At 45.2% G+C, this 17,500-nt stretch overlaps 1 protein-coding gene and 1 long non-coding RNA gene across 2 annotated transcripts in view; one reads left to right on the plus strand and one right to left on the minus strand.

Moving 5' to 3' along the window:
• Positions 1-9,407, minus strand: part of LOC125289112 — a 14,234-nt gene extending 4,827 nt beyond the window's left edge. Inside the window, exon 1 of the long non-coding RNA XR_007192570.1 lies at positions 9,308-9,407. This is a non-coding gene — a long non-coding RNA (uncharacterized LOC125289112). The remainder of the gene's footprint in view (positions 1-9,307) is intronic.
• On the plus strand, positions 8,492-11,654 carry LOC125289111 (DNA damage-inducible transcript 4-like protein). Its single transcript, XM_048235796.1, has 3 exons — positions 8,492-8,649; positions 9,079-9,200; positions 9,895-11,654. The coding sequence occupies exons 2-3, from the start codon at positions 9,110-9,112 to the stop codon at positions 10,416-10,418; spliced, it is 615 nt and encodes a 204-aa protein (XP_048091753.1). The 5' UTR covers positions 8,492-8,649; positions 9,079-9,109; the 3' UTR covers positions 10,419-11,654.
• Positions 11,655-17,500: the final 5,846 nt, after the last annotated feature.

A 17,500-nucleotide genomic window follows, 5' to 3' on the forward strand; every position in this document is an offset into this window, starting at 1 on the left:
TCTGGGTGTGTTCCTCTCCGAGCGAGGCCTTGACTGGCTATTTTTGGCAGCGTTGGTGATTCAGTCCATTTCAGTCCATTCTTTTGTAAATGCTGAGGGGAAGTAAATGCCTCTCCAAACCCCAAACCTGTGTGTGTGTGTGTGTGTGTGTGTCTGTGTGTGTGTGTGTGTGTGTGTATGTGTGTGCGTGTGTGTGTGTGTGGGTGTCGTGACACAGTGAACAAATACTTACAGCCCACTGGTTGGAGAGCAATTGTGTGTGTGTGTGTGTGCCTGTGAGTGTGTGTGCGTGTGTGTGTGTGTGTGTGCCTGTGAGTGTGTGCGTGTGTGTGTGTGTGCGGCATGTGTGTGTGTGTGCGTGCACGTGTGTGTGTGTGTGAGTGTGTGCGTGTGTGTGTGTGTGTGCATGTGTGTGTGTGCATGTGTGTGTGTGGGTGTCGTGACACAGTGAACAAACACTTACAGCCCACTGGTTGGAGAGCAATTACCCTCTAGTGTTTGTCCATGCCTGTTGTTCTCAATACGTGGGCATGCAAATTGAACAAAGTGAAAACAAGCACCCACTCTCTCTCTCTCTCTCTCTCACACACACACACACACAGAGAGAGAGAGAGCAGACATACAAAAACACACGCAGACACACAGAAACACACTCTCTCTCTCTGTCTCTCTAGAGAGAAAGAGAGAGACAGAGAGAGAGAGAGACAGAGAGAGAGAACAGACATACAAAAACACATACACAGACACACACACACACACACACACACACACACAGACATTTTAGATAGCTTGTATCAATGCACTAAGGCCTAAGTAATACAAGTACAAAAGAGTAGTGTAGCATCATGGGACTGAAGGTTATGCTCGAGCACTGGAGGTGTCCCATATGCCTTTGCCTCACGGCAGATGCCATGCTCAGCATGCAACTCATTAGCACGGTGTGTGGCCTATAGGTTAGCTAACATGTGTGTGTGTTTGTGTGTCTGTCTACACAGCTAATATGTGTGTGTTTGTGTGTCTGTCTACACAGCTAACATGTGTGTGTTTGTGTGTCTGTCTACACAGCTAATATGTGTGTGTTTGTGTGTCTGTCTACACATTCCAATCCCAATGTCTGCCAGCGTTACAGAGAATGAGATCTATTAGCACAGTTCCTGAGTTATGTTGTGTTCTTCATACCTTCTCTGTGTTTGGCACAAGCACGCTGCAATGGGGTCCACACTAAAACCCTGACGTCACACAGCTGTTGGAGTTAGCATTAGCATTCAGCTATGTGCATTCTAGGTCAACACTAATGGTGGTGCTGAATAGTGGTGATGAAGTATCTGTCTCCTGTGGGCTGCTGGAAGTGTGTGTGTGTGTGTGTGTGTGTGTGTGTGTGTGCATGCTCCCACCACCAGGGGCCTGAATTCCAGACTAGGGAGGTCAAAGCAAAGAGGGGGTGTCACCAGGCAGGGATTTGACCTTTAACCCCTGGTTGCATTTAGCAGTGTGGCCAAAGATTGTTAAGGCGGAGCAAGATATTTCATCAGGAGCCACTTCCGGGAACCCGGATCGCACGAGGGGGGGTCAAAATCCCCCTTTATGCAGAGCAGAGGCAGCGACTGCTCCATTGAAGTCTATGGGCATAGCTCAGAATTTTACCACATATGCTAAGGTCTTGGTTCTATAGAGTTAGGAATGTGAATTTTGGGCACGTTTTCATGATCCTCAAACCCTTCTGAACATTTCAGGTACATTTTTAGCATTTTTGAGCATTCCAGTCTGGAGAAAATCGACTTTATATCAGGTGTGCGCCGGTTATTTATGCCGCTGCTGTTGGCCGGTTGCAACGTATGCTCATCAATACGTCATCGACACGCCTCTTTATGCAGACAGGATTCGATCCCCATTTCGCGCCCATAGACATGAACTACGACGAAGTATCTTGCTCCGCCTTAACAATCTTTGGTGTGGCCTCCATGCCTCAGAGACTTGAGTGATACACTTCCAGACTTTTCTACTAGGACAGTCAGGTTTCATTGGCAACTTGAGAAGACAGCTCTCTCTCTTTCTTAGGGTTGCCACATTTGTTTTCAGAACCCCCACCCCACCCCACCACCAAAAAAAAACAGTTGTACATTTTATTATGCTGTTTGACTTATATGGTGCATTGTCACTTTAAGGTTGCTTAGTCTAAACCAGGGGTCCCCAACCTTTTATGTACCATGGACCGGTTTGATTCCTATTTTTTTTCCACGGACCGGGGGGGGGGTTCCATGTTCCATATGTGTTGTGCATGCATTACTTGAAAAGAACTAGCTCCAGTTATGTATGAACAGTGAAGGTAACGATCTCTTAAACATGTGAAAGAAGAAGTTGAAGAACTTGAAGAAGTGAAAATTGAACAATATGAACTATGAATATTGAACAACTTGAAGCTACATCTATAGCCTACGTGTGAACATGCTTAACAAAATATGGGAACAAAACATGGGAACTAAACGTGCATTATTAATATAATCAGTGGGAGCCCTGCTTATGGAATGATGGAAGACAGTGACACCCTCAGTGTGTTTGAAATGTCCAGTCGATTGCAATTTGGTCTTAGTTGCAGTCATTGCCTAAAACCCGCCCTCGCGGTTGGGAAATGGTCTTCAGCGCTTTTATCTCGGGATATTCTGCTTTGTTATTGATCCAAAACCCGCCAGAGAGGTTTCCTTTATAGACACTCCAGACAACCGCTATTTGCAATTTCGATCAACTGCTCTTCCTCCTGCGCCTGACAAGTTAGGACTATTTGGGATATTGACAAATGGTTGCGGACCCACTCATTGGTTTGCCGTGGATCTTTGGAGGATGGGAAGTAAAACACTCAAACTCATTTGAAAGCCCAACAAGGTGATCAAGCACCAGCTGCGTAGAGAAAGGGCCCTGCCTCAGTCTCTCTCAAAACCCCCACTACTGTTTGGAACATATCAAATACACCCCGTCCACTCGTCGCCGTCCCCACAAATCAAGCTTGGCTTTAAATGCAGCGACTTTATCTGCCAGTTTAAAGACAGTCGCCATTCTCCCCTGGAGAGGACCGGGTTGAGGTCATTAAGCAACCGAATATGTCACACAGGTAAGCGAAGTTTTGACACCCAGTCCTAATCACCAAAATGCAGCTTTTTCTGTAAGAAATCTCATGGCTGCTCTCTCAACTCAAACACTCTGGCCAGTGACCTGCTAAAGATGCTTGTTTTTTGTTGCTCATTCTAGCAGTTTAGCTAACTTCGTGACATACCATTCGCCAAGAACTGATCAAGTGAAGTGAGCTGACCTGAGGCTGCGCAGCTGAAGGCAATATGTAAAAGTGTTGAAGGCGGGACAGACAGACGAAAAAAATAGACCTTGCAAAATGCAAACATGCAAGCAATCAAACAACTGCATATAGGCCTATGCCATGTAAAAACGCATTATTGGCGGAATTAAATTTAGTTTAGTTTTGCGGCATTTTTTAAACTCATGTCTATAGGCTGTGGTGAAAAGAGAGGAAAGCAGTTGGCAGCTGTTTATTGGCTACATTTTGGTACCTCCAAATGGGATGGGTTGACATGCCCCCTTAAGACCAACATACATAAAAAAGGTGGACCTCCTAGGCCCTACGGTTCTCGAGATATTCACAGAAAAACTGTCTCCGCCACCTACAGGCCAGTTGGTGTATAGTAACATAAATTCATTTATTGTGTTGCCCCCCATGAACGGAATTCCACAAAACTTGGCGTGCATACAGAGGGTGTCATAATGATCCTACACTCGTGCTACATTCGTGCAGTTTTGACTATGTTAGGTCACAGATACCTTCAATTACAACACCTCATTTTTACTTTTTTGTGTTTAACTAGGTGGCGCCATACATGAAATGAGTGGTTATGGAATGGGTAGACATGGCCCCCTTGAGATCAACATACAAAAAATGGTCCTCCTAAAACCCCATGGTTTTCGAGATATTTACAGAAAACTGTGTCTGCCCCATCCTCCCTTCGGGGTCCAGTCCAGCTGGGGGCTACAGATCAAAACGAAAACGATGGTTCCATGCTATCCATGGGGTTACATGCCCACCAAGTTTTCGCGGTACCCCGGTCTTTCAGTGTCCCGGAATCATTGACGGAAATTTGGGCAAAAAAAAAAAAAAAAAAAAAAAAAAAAAAAAAAATCTGATTCAAACCTATATGACTGCTTCTGCAAGCGCTGGCGGTCATAATAACTAGGCTACTGAAAAGTATAATCTTATTATTATTATTAGTAGTAGTAGTAGTAGTAGTAGTAGTATTAGTGTCCACTGTTTGGTTTGTTCAGTAATGAATACTGTGTATGGTTGCTGTGCTAACCTGACAACTTAGGTTCATTTTAGATTATTCTACTAGGCCTACTGGCCAGAGTTTTTTTTTTTCTAAACGTGGCAAACACATCCATATAAAAATGATTAGATACTGTTGGAGCATTTTTAATACACATACTGCCATTAAGATATTTCTAGTAAAAGAAATGTATACATTTGACAGCTAAATGCACTTGGGACAAGGTAGCATCCTATCAGGGTTACCACAGCATAGTAGCCTAGTGTAGGTAGCATTCTATCAGGGTTATCACAGCATAGTAGCCTAATGTAGGTAGCATCCTATCAGGGTTATCACAGCATAGTAGCCTAGTGTAGGTAGCATCCTATCAGGGTTATCACAGCATAGTAGCCTAATGTAGCATCCTATCAGGGTTATCACAGTAGTAGCCTAATTTTTGCATATCTCTGTCCGCCGATGACATGAAGTCAAATTTAGTGACTCGCATGTATATTTATCTAATTGATTCTTCATACATTTGTTTTGCTAGTGGGTTGAGTGGTAGGGTGATCCACCAAAGTCCTTTTAGGCAAGTCCCTCCACTCGACGGCCATAATGCAATGCTTTTTGGGCACATATCGGGCATCTATCTCGGCAAAAATGGTTGTGTGCAAGGCTTTACGACACCAACCTTGCTCCAGCGGCGAGATCACAACACACGATTGGCACGTCTTCACAACACACCATATGATTGGCTCAATGTATTCACAACACCACATGATTGGGTCAATGTATTCAAATGTCGACATTTTGCCGCGGAAGGGGTGGGATATATGTAGAATATATGTATATGTAGTATTTAGGGGGGCAGCCATGGCCTACTGGTCAGCGCTTCGGACTTGCAACCGGAGGATTGCCGGTTTGAACCCCGACCAGTAGGCATGTTTTGCCGCGGAATGCAACAGGATAGTGAAGAGTGACAGGAAGTGAGTGCGAGAGAGAGTCCCGGTGGGATACGGAAGGGACCACGGGGCGGGAATGGAACCCGGGTCGCCGGCGTGCGGCGCAGGTGCCCCAGCCAGTTGTGCCACGGCTGGGGCCTACCCCATGCATTTCTATCGAGGATTTTTTGAGTGGCGTTTGTTCTCATTAGAAAGTGTCTGGATACACTTATATTAGGCTGTGAATGGCTGGCAGGCTACTGTTCAGAACGCCATTTTTTTTTTGCCAGTGGGTCAGAATTCTGTTTTTGTGACGTAGCCATTACATCTCAATACACATGTAAAAGTTATTTTTTTCAAGTTCAACTTTAAACGTTTTTAAAAGTTTGTCACCAACTGATATTTTGGGAGAGGGCAGTCACAACACATCTTATTGAGTTTTCCTCTGCTGTCAGCTGTTCTACAGAGAGAGAGAGAGGAGTGCAGTGGAGATCAGGAGACAGCAAGAGAGAGAGAGAGAGAGAGAGAGAGAGAGAGAGAGAGAGAGAGGAGTGCAGTGGAGATCAGGAGACAGCAAGAGAGAGAGACAGAGAGAGAGAGGGGAGTGCAGTGGAGATCAGGAGACAGCAAGAGAGTGAGAGAGTGAGAGGAGTGCAGTGGAGATCAGGAGACAGCAAGAGAGAAAGAGAGAGAGAGAGAGAGAGGAGTGTAGTGGAGATCAGGAGACAGCAAGAGAGTGAGAGAGTGAGAGGAGTGCAGTGGAGATCAGGAGACAGCAAGAGAGTGAGAGAGAGAGAGGAGTGCAGGGAGATCAGGAGACAGCAAGAGAGAGAGAGAGTGAGAGAGAGATAGAGAGAGTGAGAGAGAGAGAGAGAGAGAGGAGTGCAGTGGAGATCAGGAGACAGCAAGAGAGAGAGAGAGAGAGAGAGGCAGTGGAGATCAGGAGACAGCAAGAGAGTGAGAGAGTGAGAGGAGTGCAGTGGAGATCAGGAGACAGCAAGAGAGTGAGAGGAGTGCAGTGGAGATCAGGAGACAGCAAGAGAGAGAGAGAGAGAGAGAGAGAGAGAGAGAGTGAGAGGAGTGCAGTGGAGATCAGGAGACAGCAAGAGAGTGAGAGAGTGAGAGGAGTGCAGTGGAGATCAGGAGACAGCAAGAGAGTGAGAGAGTGAGAGGAGTGCAGCAAGAGAGTGAGAAAAAGGGAGCAGAGCAAAGCGAGAGAGCGGAGAGTGAGCGAAAGATAGAGGAGGTGGTGGAAAGATAGAGGAGGTGGTGGAAACAGAGAGAAAGGGAGGGAGAGAGAGAGAGAAAGAGGGAGAGAGAGAAAGAGAGCAGGACAGAGAGGGGCAGCAGCAGCACTGGGCGATAGGCGGCGCGTGACTGTTTTCTTAGCAGGATCTTGTTCCCTCGTCCATGTGACCTGGCAGAGCCGGTCTAACAGCACTAACCCAACCACAAAGAGGAGGAGGGGCGCACTCACACTCTGCTTCAGATGGAGAGAGAGGGAGAGAGAGAGAGAGAGAGAGAGAGAGAGAGAGAGAAAAATCAAGAGAGAAAGAGAGAGAGAAAGAGAGAGATCAAGAAAGATCAAGAGAGAAAGAGAGAGAGATTAAGAGAGAGAGAGAGAGAGAGAGAGAGAGATAGCATACCACTTTTCTCTGAATTTCCCAAGTCCAACACCTATCTACGGTATCAGAATGCTAGGGGTTGGCCTGGTGTGTGTGTGGGGAGCAAACACTTGCTCTGCTTCATTCTTTTGTGTTGCCAGTGCAGACTGGACCATATATGTTCAGTGTAAGAATAGTGTATATTAGCCTACTGAGGGTGTTTATAAGAGTCTGTTTGTAATGATCCAAGTGGAAATTATCCAGTCTTTTGGCCACTGCCTCAGCCTATGTTTGTGTCTTCAGGAAAACAACCAATGCTATGTGCTGTTCTAAAGATGTATTTCTTCTCTGTGGACTGAATGTAGAGAGCGGAGAGGGCAACAGTTCAGGGCTGCACCCTCTCTGCCTGAGCCCATCTGCTGTGTTTCTGCTGTGAGATTAAAACAATAAACACATTGGCATGCTAATAAGTAGGACCCAATGCAGAATCAGTCTAGGTGTGTTTGTGTGAGTGTGTGTGTGTGGCTACCCTATGGAAGACCACGCCATACACAATTTGTTTCTTTTTGTGAGCCAATTGTTGGTAGCCTAACAAACTACCTGTTATGTTATGAATGCAAAGAGCATCTACAGTTGGCTATTTATAGCACAAGTAGCCCACCTTCTGCTGCAGTGACAATTAATCACACAGTAGCCCAGCTCAGTGCACATAATCCAAACCATCCTCTCTATCACTTCATGTTGTGACTCGCTTTCACTTCATTGCATCAGCTACAATCAATTTCCCTCACAGGATCAAAAGAGTAGCCTATACTATATATCTTTGCATCAAAGTAAAATTCTATTTTTCAATGTGTAATGTAACTTTAAAACAATTAGTCATGGCAAACTATCCTATTTTGTGAAGGAGGCACTTTAAAACTGTCAATTATTCCTAGGCTACTAACATTTCAGCCTACTGGGGCAGCCGTGGCCTACTGGTTAGCACTTCGGACCTGTAACTGGAGGGTTGCCGGTTCAAGCCGCCCCCGACCAGCAGGCATGGCTGAAGTGTCCTTGAGCAAGGCACCTAACCCCTCACTGCTCCCCGAGCGCCGCTGTTGATGCAGGCAGCTCACTGTGTCGGGATTAGTGTGTGCTTCACCTCACTGTGTGTACACCGTGTGCTGTGTGTGTTTCACTAATTCACGGATTGGGATAAATGCAGAGACCAAATTTCCCTCATGGGATCAAAATAGTATATATACTTATACTATACTTATATACTTACTGGGAAAACTGAGAAATAATTAATAGATGCAACAGCTAAAAGCCTACCTTTTTTCAACGGCCTTTAATTAATCGTAACAAACAAAAAAAAAATCTTATTTTTTATGAAGGTGGCACTTTCAAACCGTCAATTTTTCCTACCAATATAATATTTCAATAACTACCTGAGAGGAAAACTGAGTAGATGGCAACAGCAAATTACCTGCCTTTAATTGGCTGGTGAAGTTTCCTCTTTGGCCTATCACAATAGTCGACTCAGCCACACAGCGTGCCGTGCAATGGAACAGCACGCGCTAACGGGTTGCCTGGCAAAATTAGTGATTTCTAGAATGTTAAACGCGCTGTGATTGGCTGATGCGTTGCCGTCAGCTGTGCTCTGGAAGGCTATAAAGACCAGAAAAAGCAGCGCATGTTGTTTCAGACCTGTGTGAGAGTGGTTGACTGTGAGTGTGATTGGGGAGGTTATGTGTGTGGGGAAACTATTTATCTGAAATCAAATTAAGTTATTTTACTCTAACAGAATTTATAAAGGTAAGTCTCATTTCCTGAGTTTTTTTTTTTACAGTCGTGCTTAACGTAAGCTGTCGTTGAGATGTTGCTAGCTCCATTGAAAGTTATTTCTTTCAAACTAGTAAACTTCGCTTGCTAACGTTACAGTTACAATGACTTCTTTTTGCTGTCCCTGGCAGTTTCTTGACAAGTTCTTGTTTATGAACCCAATTGTTCGTTTAACCTGGTGAAATCGCTATCTGGTTCATTTTCATCGTGTGTTTTGTCTTGACTTCACCGGCAATGTTTAACGTTAACGTTAAATGATTCGGCAGTTAACCTACTTATGATAGTCTTTCAAGGCATATTCGTCTTAACAGCAGCACGACTATCCTACAACATGTTGTATTCATGGATATGAGGTGGTTTAAAAACGGATTCTCTAAGCCTTTGTTTTTTCTTCATCCGTAGCACTTTATATTTAAACTAACGACTGATAACCATGGTTGCAACAAGCACACTGAAAAACAAGAACTCTGAGTGCATATCCGAAGCATTCGACCGCCGGTACGACCAGAGCTACATCGAAGATGGTAAGATTGGCCTTTTCTTTGTGTTTGCAGCATGTTTTTCTACCAGCTGAATTGCGGAGTGAGCTGGACCCTTCCAAATGATGATTATGCAGCTAGTGGTTGTTTACCCGGCCGGCAGTGGTGCAGAGCCGCTCCGCGCCATCCAGGGGAGGGGAGGGGAGGGCGTTGGAGTCAACCGAATGATGAAGTCATCCTCCTCCAGCTCCAGTGCTGTTGTGTGCGCAGTCCTTTTGCTTTAGATTCTATGAAGAACGGTGGACACATGCGATTTTCTAAATTACATGCCATTTTAATTCATGTCAAATGTTGAGATATTAATTACTCAAATTTAGCATAGTATTCATTTATCAAAATGTCATGTGTCAAACGGAACACATGAATATCACTGATAAAAGATGTCAGTTATTTCATTAGTTATTTACTATTGACTGCTGGAATGTGTTGTGCAGTTACAAACGACCCTTATGCTGCCCCCCTTTTGGTCATTTTTGTGTTGGGTTTCAGATGTCACTGGTGTTGACCTGTGCCACTTTCTTCTCTCTCCTTTGCCCATCTTTCTGTCCTTCCCTTCCTCCTTTACTCTTCTCCTCTCTCTCTCGCTCAATCCATCCCTTGTTTACTACTCTTCCACACTCCTCTTCTCCTTTCACCTCCTCCTGCTGCTTTTATATCATTCTCCCCCCCCCCTCTTCAGAGCTGGAATTCTGGGAGCGCTGCCTGTCTGAGCCCCCAGTGGGAGTGGGCCTGAGCGTTGGTGACGCGGAGTCCCTTCGCCAGGAGGCGGGCACATGCCAACAGCTGGCCAAGCTGCTGGAGGGCTGCCTGTCGCGCGCCAAGAAGAGCACGCTGCACTGCGCCGAGGTACTGGTCCCAGAGACGCTGACGCGGCGCATCTCGCGCGACGTGCTGCGCCTGGCGGCAGCCGAGCCCTGCGGCCTGCGTGGCTGCGTGCTGCACGTGCTCATGGAGGCCGAGCGTGGCGGCTGCAAGCGGCTGGAGCGCATCGTGTGCGACGCCAGCGTGGTGCCCACCTTCGAGCTGACGCTGGTGTTCAAGCAGGACGCCAGCGCCTGGCCCAGTCTCAGGGACCTCTTCCACATCGGCGCCTGCTTCGCCCCGGGCTTCCGCCACGCACTCAAGCTCAGCCCTGGATTCCGCCTCATCAAGAAGAAGCTCTACTCCTCCTCTCCGGCCGGTACCGTGGTGGAGGAGTACTGAGCGCGCTCGGACTGGGTCCGATGGGACACCTGGGGTTGGGTGGAGGGGGCTGGTGGGGTTAACTGGACCGGCGAGGTTGAGATTTCCTGTAGAGGGTTCGAGGGTACAATGCACTTCTACACTTCAATACCTGAATGTAAGTCACTCTTACTAGGAGTGATGTTCTTTTTCTAGGCTTTTTATATTTATAAATATATTTTTGTTTTCTTAGATGTGCAACTGTGAGTGTTGGAAGGTGGGTGTATGTGCAAAGTGTGTGTGTGGCGGAGTTGTGCCATATTATAATGCTAGTTCTTAAATACATTCACAAAGCATTTGGAAATGGCTGTGTGTTTAGCGTAAACGTTTAAGATCTGTAGCGAAAGAAGTGATGACTCCATTTTGTACAAAAAATTAAACCAGACTGCTCAGCGCCAACAAGGATTTTAACACCATTTCAATTTTGAGACTAATTACTCTTTGATTACATGCAAGGATTTGATTGATTAAAATGTCCTATCTAAAGTTTTTAGACATTTGTATACTTCAATTAAGAAATTTGTAGTTCAAATTGGCAATAAATATAAAAAGTCAGGATGTATTTTTTAATCACTCTGCATTGGCTGTTGCATAGCTGGTGCACAATAAGATGTGTTTATGAAGATGACTCCAACTCTATACATTCATCATTACAGATTGACTTGGGCTGAGGCCCCCCTGTGTATTTGACTGTAATGCAAGTAGAATGTAGCGCACCATATGGGGGTGTTGAGGGACGAGGAACGGCTCATATAATGGGGTCCACGTAGGTAGGCTTGAATGTAAGTTTGGTGAATCGCCATTAATTGTTTGTCTGTCAGTCTTGTCCAATCACATCGGCCAATAGCCTTGTTCTACAGGAGAGGAGAGGGCTGTGATTGGACGCTGCACTGCGTAAGATCAACATGCTGCTCTGTGGCTGAGAATCTACCGTGTGCCTCATGTTCAAGAGGGGTTTTGTTCTTTTTGGGGTTTTTTTGGTACATTTTCCACATGTTGATTGGGGGATTGCCACACTGTTTTATGTAGTTTTCTACAAGTTTATTTTTTTCTTTTTTTTTAAAAAAGACACCTTTTATTGCCTTTCGGTGGTTATCAGTTGCAGTGTTGCAGTAACTGGGGTTTTTTTTTTTTTTTTTAATTTTTTTTTTTAAGAAATTCCTGTTAAAGGAAGTCAATCCTTGTCTATTTGACAATAAAATGTATTTTCACCCGTGACCTGTTTGCCTTGTCTGCTTGTAGTATAAAGTCTTCATCTGCAGGTCAGGTGACTAGATACATTAGTTATATTCATCAAGCAAAGAAACAAAAATGTGTCATGTTTATCCATGGGTCTGGTCAAACTATTTGTTAATTTCTGATTGGACAAGAGGTTGCCCAGGCCAACCCCTCTTTACTGTAAATAGTCACTCCAACATGACCTGTCCATGAATTCTAAACACGAGGGCAGTGATTTCTTGAGTTATGGATCAAGTGGTGTGAATAATTTAATCAAGGGTGAATAATTTTTAGTATGTGACCTATAGACAAGCAAGTAGGATATACAAGTTGCGCACAAGCACAATATAACCTTCCTCCCTGAACTTGGCTCAAGTGATCTGCTGCATTGTGGGATCACAGAGGATGGCAAAACCCAGATTAAAACTTTTTGGGGGGGGATTGAGGATGAATTAACTAAAATAACAAAAACAATAGCAAAACACAATTTGATGTTTAAACTTGATTAGTTGGTGGTAGAACTGTAATATAAAAGCAGTTTGGTGCTCGTGATCATGGGGTTGGTAAGGATATACCCACAGCTGTGGTTCGGATGGAGATAAGGTATGTCCTTACCCACCCCACGTCTCACTCGTGCCATATTGCTTCAATAAAGCTACACATTTGAACCAACTGGACTGATGCATAATTGCCTTTTGTTGACTGAGACCTACCACACCACACCACTGCAGAGACCAGTTGCTGCTTGGGTAGCCAAATAGTCTCCTCTATAATGGCCTTTTCCTCACTAGTAATCTAGGCCAAGTGGTGGTTTGACTGCCAAAGGGGGGCTGACCGCGTTTCCCATGTCAGGGCCATTGGCTGGCATTGCACCTAGTCTTTAAGGGCTCCCTGTTTACCCGTTTCACCATGTGTTCATCATATGACAGCTAATGGCCCGCAGCAGTGCTGAGATATTCCGCCTCTGCCCCTCCTCCTCTCTACAGGCAGGGGAAGAGGCCCTTGGTCCCTCTCAGTTACCTTAATTGCTAATCCTTCCTTCAAGTCTTAGTCCCTGCTGTAGCACCCAGAGACCCGTTCATTCTGCCTTTATGTGAAATCGATCGCTGCGAACTCTGTGGCGTGACATGTTAACATTTTAGCCCTCCTGAGATGGTGGACATGTTGAAGTTAAAACCCAGTTCCTCCCTCTAAATGTGAAGGAAATGTGACCAAGGAGTCAAGGACAGACATGACGTGAGGCTGTCTTCTCATTTCTCTTATTTGTCAATCGTCCTTCTTCCCTTCCTCCCTTCCTTACTTCCTAGCCCACCGCCCTGGGGCACGTTTCCCAACTTAGCAACTTTGTTGGTTGCAATGCAATTTCCCATTGCCAACCAACTAAATTGATAACAGGTTAACTATGGTTTTGGGAAACGTGCCCCTATCAAAACGTGAAGAGAGCAATGGAGCGAGGACAGGGGGGTCAAGGATAGACGTACTGTACATGAGCTGTGAGAAGTGCTTGCTATACTGTGCTCTTTGAGTGGACTGCAATCGGCGGCCATTTTAATACTTATTTACATTTGCATGTATTCATTTGGCAGACACGCTTTTCCAAAGCGAATGACAGCGTTAGAATAACATTTAAGCTACAACGCTACAGCTTCAGCAATAGAATAACATTTAAGCTACAGCATTAGAATAACATTTAAGCTACAGCGTTAGAATAACATTTAAGCTTCAATAATAGAATAACATTTAAGTTACAACACTACAGCTTCAGCGTTAGAATAACACTTAAGCTTCAGCAATAGAATAACATTTAAGCTACAGCATTAGAATAACATTTAAGCTACAACGCTACAGCTTCAGTGTTAGAATAACATTTAAGATACAGCGTTAGAATAACATTTAAGCTACAACGCTACAGCTTCAGCATTAGAATAACATTTAAGATACAACGCTACAGCTTCAGCGTTAGAATAACAGTTAAGATACAGCGTTAGAGTAACATTTAAGCTACAGCATTAGAATAACATTTAAGATACAGTGTTAGAATAACATTTAAGATACAGTGCTACAGCTTCAGCAATAGAATAACATTTAAACTACAGGACTACAACTTCACCTCTGTAAAATAATATTTAAGCTACAATGCAGAGGAGACTATATACTAGAGGACAGGAGTGCCTACATTTTTAGTACAAGTCAGTGTGTGGTAGGAGGAGAAGTGGTAGAAGAGGAGGTGGAGGAGAGAAGGAAGTGTAGAGGAAGGAGGTGGAGGAGGAAGGAGGAAGTGTAGAGGAAGGAGGTGGAGGAGGAAGGAGGAAGGGGGTGGAGGAGGAGGAAGGAGGTGGAGGAGGAAGGAGGAAGTGTAGAGGAAGGAGGTGGAGGAGGAAGGAAGGAAGAAGGTAGGAGGGGAAGGAGGAAGGGGTGGAGGAGGAAGGAGGAAGGGGGGGGAGGAGGAAGGAGGAAGGGGGTAGGGGACACAGAGGACCTGTCAGTGATTTTGCTTTTGGTGTCGGGGTTGCCACAACAGTGCACAACATGCTCTGGACAACCGGGAAGGTGAGAAGATGGAGTTTAGAAGCTGCCATTGTAGCCAGCAGACTGGAAAGGTTTCTTAAATTACTACTGGCATCTTAATGACATGCACTGCTCAGAGCTACCTGAAGAATGTTGCAGTGGCCCATTGCTCATTATAAGTCAATACAAAAGTCAAGTTTGTGATGCATCTGTAGAGTTGAAAAGGTTATCTGGCTTTCCCTGCTTCAACACGGTCACCTATTGACTCTTGCTGATACAATATGTCCACCATTTTAAGAGGGGTGAAATGTTAACATGGCGTGTCATAGAGTCTGCATTGATTGATTTTACACAGAGGCCAACGTTCAGGGAACCACATTCACAAAGCAGAATGAACAGGTTTCTGGCTGCTACTGCTGACTACTCTCTCCTTTCCTCTCTTCTTTCAACACCAACTGAGCACTATGAGCAGCTACAGCTGGCACTGATTGATTGACTGATTGATTGGTTGATTAATTGATTGACAGATTGGTTGAGTGAGTGGGAGATACTTTGCAGGAACTGACAGGATTGGCAGGTCAGCTGCTTGAGGTCAACAAACAAACCATAAGTCTTGGATAATTGTTATAAGCAAGTTGAAATGAATTGAATTGAATTTTTTCAAGTTTTTGGGAAGCTCTTTCTCGTTTTTCATTTTGTGTGTGTCTGATGCGTACCAGATAATTTATAGTGCTCATCACTCTTTAGGGGCTCAGTAGAGTTGTCTTTAATGTTGTATCTTTCTTCTCAGGCCTGAGGCCTGAATATGTATTGTATGAGTGGCAGGACTCTGTAGCAAGCCCCTGAATATGTATTGTATGAGTAGCAGGACTCTGTAGCAAGCCTGAATATGTATTGTATTCTTTCACACAAACATACGGGTATTTGTGGGTGTTTTTGTGAGGTAACCAGGTACGCCATGTTTTTGGAGGTGCAAACAAACGCTGCATTGCCATTGAGATCACATTGTAAGGAGCTGGCTCAAGGGTTATAAATGTATTTTGTCGTGTTTAGTTGTATAATGAAAGCACAGCTTTTATAGCCATCCATGCATCTTTCCTTCTGGCTCTTTGGCTATGAATTTGGTAACTATAGCGGACTATTTGACGTCTTTAGAACACTACGCTACCTTAGAATAATAAGGTTCTATCTGACATTTTTGTCAAAATGGAGTTATTTACATATTTTTATTCTTTGAAAGTTTCTTAAGTTCAGATGAGGTGTTTCTTAAAGTTGTGTACATATTTGGACTTTATATCAAAAATAACTTGTTCCATTTACCATGTAACTCTATGGAATTCTAAAACTTTGAAGCTCAAAGTTAACTGATGGTCAAATCAACCAAAACTCTGATTGTTTGCACCTCCAAGTGGTGTGTGACGTAGGTCTTTGACGCGAGTTTGTGTGAAAGAATGAGTAGCAGGACTCTGTAGCAAGCCCCTGAACATGTATTGTATAAGTAGGACTCTGTAGCAAGCCCCTGAACATGTATTGTATGAGTCGCAGGACTCTAACAGGCCTGAACATGTATTGTATGAGTAGCAGGACTCTAACAAGCCTGAACATGTATTGTATGAGTAGCAGGACTCTAACAGGCCTGAACATGTATTGTATGAGTAGCAAGACTCTAGTAGGCCTGAATATGTATGTATGAGTGGCAGGACTCTTTAGCAAGCCTGAATATGTATTTTATGAGTAGCAGGACTCTATAGCAAGCCCCTGAATATATATTGTATGAGCAGGACTCTAGCCAGCCTGAATATGTATTGTATGAGCAGGACTTTAGCAGGCCTGAATAGTATGTATAAGTATATATACTCTTTTGATCCTGTGAGGGAAATTTGGTCTCTGCATTTATCCCAATCCGTGAATTAGTGAAACACACTCAGTGAACACACACGATAATCCCGGTGCAGTGAGCTGCCTGCAACAACAGCAGCGCTCGGGAGCAGTGAGGGGTTAGGTGCCTTGCTCAAGGGTACTTCAGCCATGCCTACTGGTCGGGGTTCCAACCGGCAACCCTCCGGTTTCAAGTCCGAAGCGCTAACCAGTAGGCCACTGGCAGGACTCTGTAGCACGCCTCTGAACATGTACTGTATGAGTAGCAGGACTCTGTACATGTATTGTATGAGTGGCAGGACTCTGTAGCAAGCCTCTGAACATGTATTGTATGAGTAGCAGGACTCTGTACATGTATTGTATGAGTAGCAGGACTCTGTAGCAAGCCTCTGAACATGTATTGTATGAGTAGCAGGACTCTGTACATGTATTGTATGAGTAGTAGGACTCTGTAGCAAGCCCCTGAACATGTATTGTATGAGTAGCAGGACTCTGTAGCAAGCCTCTGAACATGTATTGTATGAGTAGCAGGACTCTGTACATGTATTGTATGAGTAGCAGGACTCTGTAGCAAGCCCCTGAACATGTATCAGTAACTTGGCCACGTGCCCACCTCGTGGTGAGGGCCTCAGGGTCTCCACCGACGGCCCATTCCCACTGGGGGCTCAGATAGGCAGCACTCCAGAAGTGCAGCTCTGGGAGGGGGAGGGTGATGCTGCATGTTTTGGGATAGAGGAGTGCAGAAGAGGAGTGCAGAAGAGGAGGGGATAGAGGAGTGCAGAAGAGGAGTGCAGAAGAGGAGGGGAGAAGAGGAGTGCAGAAGAGGAGGGGATAGAGGAGTGCAGAAGAGGAGTGCAGAAGAGGAGGGGATAGAGGAGTGCAGAAGAGGAGTGCAGAAGAGGAGGGGAGAAGAGGAGTGCAGAAGAGGAGGGGATAGAGGAGTGCAGAAGAGGAGTGCAGAAGAGGAGTGCAGAAGAGGAGGGGAGGAAAGAAAGTGGAGGACGAGGAGATGATTGAGGAGAAGGAGGTAAACAGAGGGATGAGGATAGAGGGTGAGAAGAGGAGGAAAGGGATGGGTAGACCAGAGGAAGAAAGGAGGGAGGGATAAATACACATGTAATGCATGAGTAGCAGGACTGTGGCAGGCCCTCGTATAGGTGGAATCTGAGTGGCACCTCCTCCTGTGCCACAGTGGCAACACCTCCTCCTGTCCCAGAGCTGTAGCACCTCCTCCTGTCCCAGAACTGTAGCACCTCCTCCAGTCCCAGAGCTGTAACACCTCCTCCTGTCCCAGAGCTGTAGCACCTCCTCCTGTCCCAGAGCTGTAGCTGTAGCACCTCCTCTATCCCAGAGCTGTGGCAGGCCCTCCTATAGCTGGATCTGAGCGCCCCGTCCTCCTGTCCCATCAGGCCTTTATAGAACTCTGTCTGAGCTGCTATCTCCTGTCCCAGGGCGGTAGC

The sequence above is a fragment of the Alosa alosa genome, chromosome 24 (genome assembly GCF_017589495.1).
Source record: "Alosa alosa isolate M-15738 ecotype Scorff River chromosome 24, AALO_Geno_1.1, whole genome shotgun sequence".
Lineage (NCBI taxonomy): Eukaryota > Metazoa > Chordata > Actinopteri > Clupeiformes > Clupeidae > Alosa > Alosa alosa.